The sequence below is a fragment of the Ictalurus furcatus genome, chromosome 22, assembly GCF_023375685.1.
Source record: "Ictalurus furcatus strain D&B chromosome 22, Billie_1.0, whole genome shotgun sequence".
Lineage (NCBI taxonomy): Eukaryota > Metazoa > Chordata > Actinopteri > Siluriformes > Ictaluridae > Ictalurus > Ictalurus furcatus.
Window position 1 is genome coordinate 3,789,525 of NC_071276.1, and position 7,318 is coordinate 3,796,842.

A 7,318-nucleotide genomic window follows, 5' to 3' on the forward strand; every position below is an offset into this window, starting at 1 on the left:
ATCAATTAAATATCAAGCAGAAATAATTAGGCTGCATCCACGTTGGCCAAAATAACGTCTTAAGCGGGAAAACAATGCTTCATACAGTCATTCTATCACAATTAGGAATTGTAACTTTAGCAAAAGTACAATCATAAGGTATGATGTTTGGAAATATGACTTTGGAATATTACTCTGCTTTCAATGATGAAGCAAAATCATCTTGGGATAAGCATCAAACTATGAAAACTGGTCTACACAGCTCTTTCCTCTGGTCGTGTTTTAATATGTTTTATTTTTTTACACATTTTCAGCTGGAAAAGAAAAGAAAAAAAAAAAGTACACGCAATTCTGAATGAAGGCATGAACGGAAAATGCAGGTGGACGCCACGTTCTGTTGAAAATAATAATACAGCGAGGTTCAGACTGAAACATGTTTTCATATTACTGTCATATGTACAGATGTGTGCATGAACAAAAGAATTGAATACAAAGCATTTGTCAGTGGTTAGTTCAGTCCGTTCTACATTCATTACAATGACGAAGTTGACATGGTGTCAGAGAAGAGGCGGTGTATCGTTACATTCAATCGTTACAGGTCAAAAACAGAAACCTGGAAATTCAGACATACAAAAAAATACGTCCGTATTGTTAAAAAGTGCACGTGAATCGAGAGCCTGCAGTACAGAAGAGGGTGTACTGTACTGATGCAACTGTTTCTCATGTGATTGACAGCTGAATTAGTTTACTCACACTATCTGAACACACTGTTAGTCGTTAACGTTGTTGTCATTCACTCGGTGGCTGCTCGTATATATATCCAAGACTAAGTCACAGCATTGAATATTTCAAGTAAATCGTGTAAATTAAGTTGTTTTGCCTTTGCGCAACGTGAATCTGTTACTGAAACCCAAAAAAAAAAAAAAAAAACAAAAACACCTTACATACTTTTCCTTACCACTCAATAAACCAAATTATGAAGTTAGTACACGTGATCGAGTAACTGTGAAAGTCCAGGACTAGCGATCATACTGTCCTTACGCTTCTACACTATTTTAAACAAGCCCTTGTCTACTTCCAAAATTTTCAAGTACTGACATACGGGAAAAAGTGCGCTTGCTTTTGGGGATTTCTCCAGTCTCTTTTCTTTGTACTTTGTCCACTGTTCGCAGAATCATATCGACTTGCCAGCTAGCTTGTCTCCAAGATATGCTGTTATCCAGTTAGGTTATAAACTAGACAGCAGAACAACATGAAGGCATGTCAGTTCTTGTTAAACGCATTTCCTTTCAGATTCGGTTTCCTTTCAACACGCTCCAACGTGTGTTTAAAGGAACGGCCAAACTGCCTAGCTAGCCAACTAGCTACCGGAAACAGCTAGCATGCTAATCAGCTAGAAGCAGTTTAAGCTGGAGTACTCCTTCCTATAAGAATCCTATCAATGTATCATGTTAAATGTCGTATATTATTTTCTAATTATGAAGCATTGTAGTGCTTATAATTAACAGTTGCGTCCACCATCCATTTTCGTGCTACTTTCTCTGGAAATTCAGCTACTGCGAGTTAATATAGTCATGCATACTTTGACCCCCAAAACACTCACTGGAAAAACATTCGGGCTGATAAAGTAGCAGAACTTAAAATTGGACGCGGGGAGTCATCAAAAACAAGCCACCAAGGGTACTTTAAAGACTAAATTACAGTCCAATATATTATGTATTAGTAAAACAAGATAGAAATGGAAAAATAATAATAATAATAATAATAATAATAATAATAATAATAAAGATCCCACAAATTCCCTTGTAGAAGCAACATGCTCGTCAATGAAAAAAGATCAAGGAATTCAAATGGGAAATTAACACATAAATACGCATTATTTTACAGCCGTAACATCTGAAAATCATACGAACGAACAACGCATGAGCCGAATGTACCTGCCGACGACCAGGACGTCTGTAATAAAATGGCACAATTATTGGACCTACAGTACGTAATCCGCTACACAATTCGTTTTTTCTAATTACATGACACTGAATCCCAGCTGATGCGGTACAGTTCCGTGACTTTTTCCACATGAAGTAGTCTTCAGCCTCAGCTTGCATTAGCTATCTTATACTATTCACAAAGAATCTTCATGATGCCTGTTTAGTAATGTACTCTCTTAATGGGTTATAGATCTGACTATACATGGTAAATCTCTATTTAAGAAAATAAATAACTACACAATTTCCCCTAAACACAAATGTATTCAATCAGCCAAGACGTTTGATTTGGAGTCAGGCAAAAAAAAAAAAAAAAAAAAAGAAGAAAAAATTTCTTCTTCACACCTGTAAAGCTAATATAGCAATAGAAGTGTGTCTCATACTTACTTTAAATAACAATGTATCTTTAAAGTTTAGGAGGCAAAGTCAAGAAGAACCACACACACACACACACACACACACACACACAAAAAAAACCCAATACAAATGTGATTCTGGATTTCCAAAATGGCCGCCTCCATGACGGTACAATGTTCAGCTACGCTGTGAAGTTTTGTTAACGTTTATAGATTACAGTAACCCCCACAGTGTCCTAAATCACATCAGCCAGCGAAAAAAAAAAACTGGATGTGGTTCAAGGAAGACTTCAAATACCGAATATGTATTAGCTGATTAGTTACAAGTGGTCTAAGGAGGGAAATTGTGCACTTTTTTTTTTTGCCAGACAATTCCAGTGAGATCCGTATTTTCCTTAAACATCATGTAAACCCTACTGTACCTGATTCACTGCATTTGATATGGGATTAGTCACGCGCTGCTAATCAGTCCGTTCTGTAATATATACGGTGATACTCAACGTGGGTTCGTTCTTGAATTTACAAGAATTGGTCCGATGTGGGTTCTATGTGATTTACACGACTAGATTTTATACGTCAAGCACGCGCCTGCAGTTCAGCCATTGCGCTTGCCAACCAACCCTCGGACGGTAAGTGTACATATTCCTACTTGCGCTGTCAGTTTAGCGGATTGTGTGTGCGAAGGGGTTTATGCTTTTATTCGCATGTCGCATTTGGACAACGTGAAAGCTCTCAGACTAGAGACGGTCACAAAAGAAGGTCCGGCAGTGTACACATCAGAGGTATGTGCAGATCCTATACTTATCGGTAAATTAAGTTGCTTAGAAAAAAATTTTTGTTTTTAAAAAAAAAATTGTTCTGAGCATCACTCAACATCTCCGGAGCCAGAGGAGGACGTGGAGGCTGAGGAGCGGCGCCTCCGGCCATTGGACTTGCAGAGCATGCTGGGATGGAAGCCGTCGTGGCGGCGCGCATGCTTGGTCAGGTGGTCGCTGCGCATGAAGCACTTGGTGCAGAGGGGACAGGCGAAGCGCTTCTCGCCCGTGTGTGTACGAAAGTGGCGCGTCAGCTCATCTGATCGGGAGAAGCGCTTGCTGCAGCTGGGCCATGTGCACTGGAATGGTCTCTCACCTAAAGAGGGAGAGAGAGAGAGATGGAGAGATTCAGCACAATGTGTTCAGAACACGGCTGTCTGGGGATTTCTTTGTTCTGGCCATAGTGATTCACACATCAGTGATGAATGTATCTAGTTTGTACGGATAAATTTGTTCTGCCATAAACACAGCTGGTCATGGCTAGAGTTTCATTTCAAGAAGGAAACAAAAAGGTCCTAAAGTGAGATTTTAAGGAACAAGTGCATTGGCATCCTCAGGTGGATGGTTTCAAGTCTTTACTTAGAGGAACCTACTTATAAAATGAACAGCGTTCAGACACGCAAGTGGACAACAGTTGTACTTTTACAATAGGCCTATTTGTACTACCGTATTATTTACAATAGGCTATTGAACGACCCAACTGACTGACCGACTGTCTTATTAAATAAATAAATCGCTTTAATAAATGGATGGATAGATGGACTAAAAGTCCCTCATCTGCTGTTCAGGCAAAGGAGATAAACATAATCACTGTTTAATCTCTGGTTTATGAGCACCATATAACCCATAAAGCACAGATTGTTACTGGAAACTCAGTAAAGAAGCCACGTGTACTGGGTGTGTACAACAGGTCATAAAGAAAGAAAGAGAGAGAGAAAGAGAGAGAGAGAGAGAGAGAGAGAGAGAGAGAGTATGTAAATGTATGTCCAAGAGGGTGACGTCATCTTTTCAGATTACCATAATGCACTGTTTATATGGTTACCTCATGTAATAATAATATTAATAATAATAATAATAATAATAATAATAATAATAATCTCTTATTAGTCACACAAAGCTACCAAAACAAATCAAGTGAACACTGAATAATCTGCTCGGTTCAATCACAGACCCTCAGGTCAGAAGTTGTTTTGTCACTATTTAAAAAGATCCCTTGATGCAACCCTGTATTACTTCATCCTGCTGTCCTGCCAAAGCTGATGAAACTGTTGTTGTGCTCTCCGAGTAACATTTTGTCCCGTTACCACCACACGGTGAGCTCTGCCTGCGGTTACGCCCCCTTCCGCGCGCACGACCACGCTGTTTACGCATGCAGTCACGCCCCCTCCTCACAGTTACGCCCCTTTTTCCCCCCTGCCACATGCGCTACCTTTAGAGAAAACCACGAGTCCCAAAACGTCAAAGAAGCAATCCGAATATATATATATATATATATATATATATATATATATATATATATATATATATAGGCCTACATATATTTGTTTGACGTGTCCACACACAAGTATAACCTTTTATTTGTTCATTTCATATTTTGTACTGAAATGTGTCTGTACGTGTGTGTGTGTGGGGGAAAAAAACAATACTGTATGTGGATTTGATTTTTAGACGTCGGCTATTCCTGGACCTGTAGCATTCCGTATACACTAAAGACACGCAGTAGAGCCCACGCTTTCAGCACGTGCGCGCTATATGCCGCGTTGCCAGATTGTATATGATTGTGTATGAATGTTTTTAATGAGGTATGGTACCTGGTCCAGATTGAATACACGTCAGCGTGTGCACGCTTGATATACAGTCGCTCAGGAAATCCAGTACGTACCGGTGTGTACACGGCAGTGCGCTTTCAGATGAGAAGACTTTCCGTAGATCTTGCCACATCCTGCGTAGGGGCAGCGGTGCTTCTTCTCGGCGCTCTGCCGCCTGCGCCCCGGCCGCTCGCTCCCAGCCGCTCGGCACTTCTCCTTCACGCCGGGTTGAGCATTTGCGGCGCTTTCTACCGAGCTCTTAGGACACACTCCGCCGCACTGGTTCAAGTCCAGCAGGATCATCGCCACCATGAGCAGCGTGCGGCTCTCCTGGCTCTCCATCTCCGCCTCCACATCCGCTCCGTCCGTGGAGGGCAGCGCGCGCGTCGCGGCGACATCCACATCCGTCATGATCGTCTGGAGGTTTCTTACAAGACCAGACAAGTAAAACGCCGAGGTGTTACAAGGTGTCCGGGAGAAAAAGAGAACCCCCCCACCGCCTTAAAAAACAACAACAACACAATGTTCCTTTTTCTTCTTCGGAGCTCTTGTGCAACAAGCTGCGAGTCCGCTCCAGGGAACGTGATGTTCCCCACGCGTGTCCGTCAATATCTGTGCAATCTGGAAGTCTTTCCGTGTACGTCAAAAACAAACAAACAACGGGTTTGTCCGATTTCCAGCCGCGTGTCGGACAAATCCCAAAAGTCGTGCCGTTGCCTTGCTGGTCCTGTTCATAACTGCGTCAAAACTTGTGTGAGCGCGCGCGCCGCCGCCGCCGCCGCAGTGTTTTTCGCTGTTCTCTTTCTCAAAAGAAACAATTTCGCGGAATCCCAGGGCGTCATCGCGACACCGCGCTCTGATTGGTCACTTCCCGAACGCTGTCTCACGCGCTACCAGGAATCCCCGAGCAAACGGCGGAAATGTGGCTCGCGCTGTCCAATCGCGTCCTCCCTGGGCGTGGCGAGCGGCCTTGGACTAGCGTGCACCCGGAAACCATAACATAGATGGTGTGTCCTAAACCGCACTCGAGCGTGCTTAAGTAGCATACTAAAGCAAATACTGCGATACTGTAGCCTATAGGTCGTGTGTTAGTTTTACACTGTGTTCAGGGCCGTGCTGTGCGTTCGCGTTCGGGGAGGCGTCATGAGGGGTAACGACCTCACTGAACTGCCCCTGGCACCGAGTCCGCCTCGTGCATACAGGCCTACACACTGTCATGAATTCCGTCTGATCTAATGGTCTAATTATGTTGCAGTATTGTACACAAGGTGATACTATACTGTAACAACCACTGTATGGATTAGCTTAAAAAAGAAAGCTACAAACACAGATGTGAGCTATAACTTAATGGAGGCCACACGTGTACATCCAACCATGTGTGGTGTTGGATTTTCTTACTTACACGTGCACTTTAGTAGGTCAGTAGCATGCATATATATAGCCTATATGTATATATGTATGTATGTATGTATGTATGTATATATGTATGTATATATATATATATATATATATATATATATATATATATATATATATATATATATAACATCTGGGGAACGAGTGTAACCTGACCCTTTTCACAGTAATCCCCGGGACACTGTTCTTGGAAAGTGAAATTGTTTACACCCAAGAAGTGAGATAGGACATAATGTAGCTTATGCAAACAACAGGCAATGCACATTCTGGAATTTAGAGTTGTTTTTTTCTTTATTTTTGCCAGTCATTATATAATAATAATAATAATAATAATAATAATAATAATAATAATAATAATCCGATTAGTGTTGTTTACGTACCATGCATAGGCTAATAAACATGTTCACGTTGTTAAGGTGTTATTTGAGTTTCAACTCCCCAAGATTCTTTGCCTGATAGCATTTTACTAACTTGTTATTGAATAACTAATCATAATCATAATCAGTTCTGCGATTAAATGAATAAAACAGCCTAAAGACCACCTATACGTGGCAGTCTGTGTACACACACACACGCACACACACACGCACACACACACTTTCTGTCTCTCTTTCACCGTCACGCCTCCTTACTTGAACGCAGCACAAAAACAACAATAGGCTACGATCTCAGCCACTGAAATCTGATCTTTTAGTTAGTAAATACCTATCGTTGCTATAGTAACAACTTTCGTAGCATCTGAAACCAGCAAGCACATGCGGGTCACGCGCGTGCCCGCGTCCCCGGCGCAGGTCTGTGGAACAGAATGTTCCCTGAATAAAGAGACGGTGAACTCGAGCGGCGCCCAGCGGCGGAGTCACGCTACTGCAGGGTGAACTCGGCCAGTGTGGGTGGATCACCAGTGTGTTGGTGGCCAGCGTTTGCCTGGACTGTATGCATGAATATGTCGCTGTAGACCG

General features: G+C 42.1%; 1 protein-coding gene across 1 annotated transcript; it reads right to left on the reverse strand.

The window, feature by feature from the left end:
- Positions 1-254: 254 nt before the first annotated feature.
- klf9 (Kruppel-like factor 9) lies at positions 255-5,875 on the reverse strand. Its single transcript, XM_053654286.1, has 2 exons — positions 5,018-5,875; positions 255-3,451 (listed from the first exon to the last, which is right to left on the reverse strand). The coding sequence occupies exons 1-2, from the start codon at positions 5,352-5,354 to the stop codon at positions 3,186-3,188; spliced, it is 603 nt and encodes a 200-aa protein (XP_053510261.1). The 5' UTR covers positions 5,355-5,875; the 3' UTR covers positions 255-3,185.
- Between the last annotated feature and the right edge of the window lie 1,443 nt (positions 5,876-7,318).

Excerpts from the sequence above, each read along its gene's own strand:
- klf9 (XM_053654286.1), bottom strand. The coding sequence starts at position 5,354 with ATGACGGATGTGGATGTCGCCGCGACGCGCGCGCTGCCCTCCACGGAC. Across the intron at positions 3,452-5,017 it reads GCACTGCCGTGTACACACCG|GTGAGAGACCATTCCAGTGC; the intron begins GTACGTACTGGA and ends CTCCCTCTTTAG.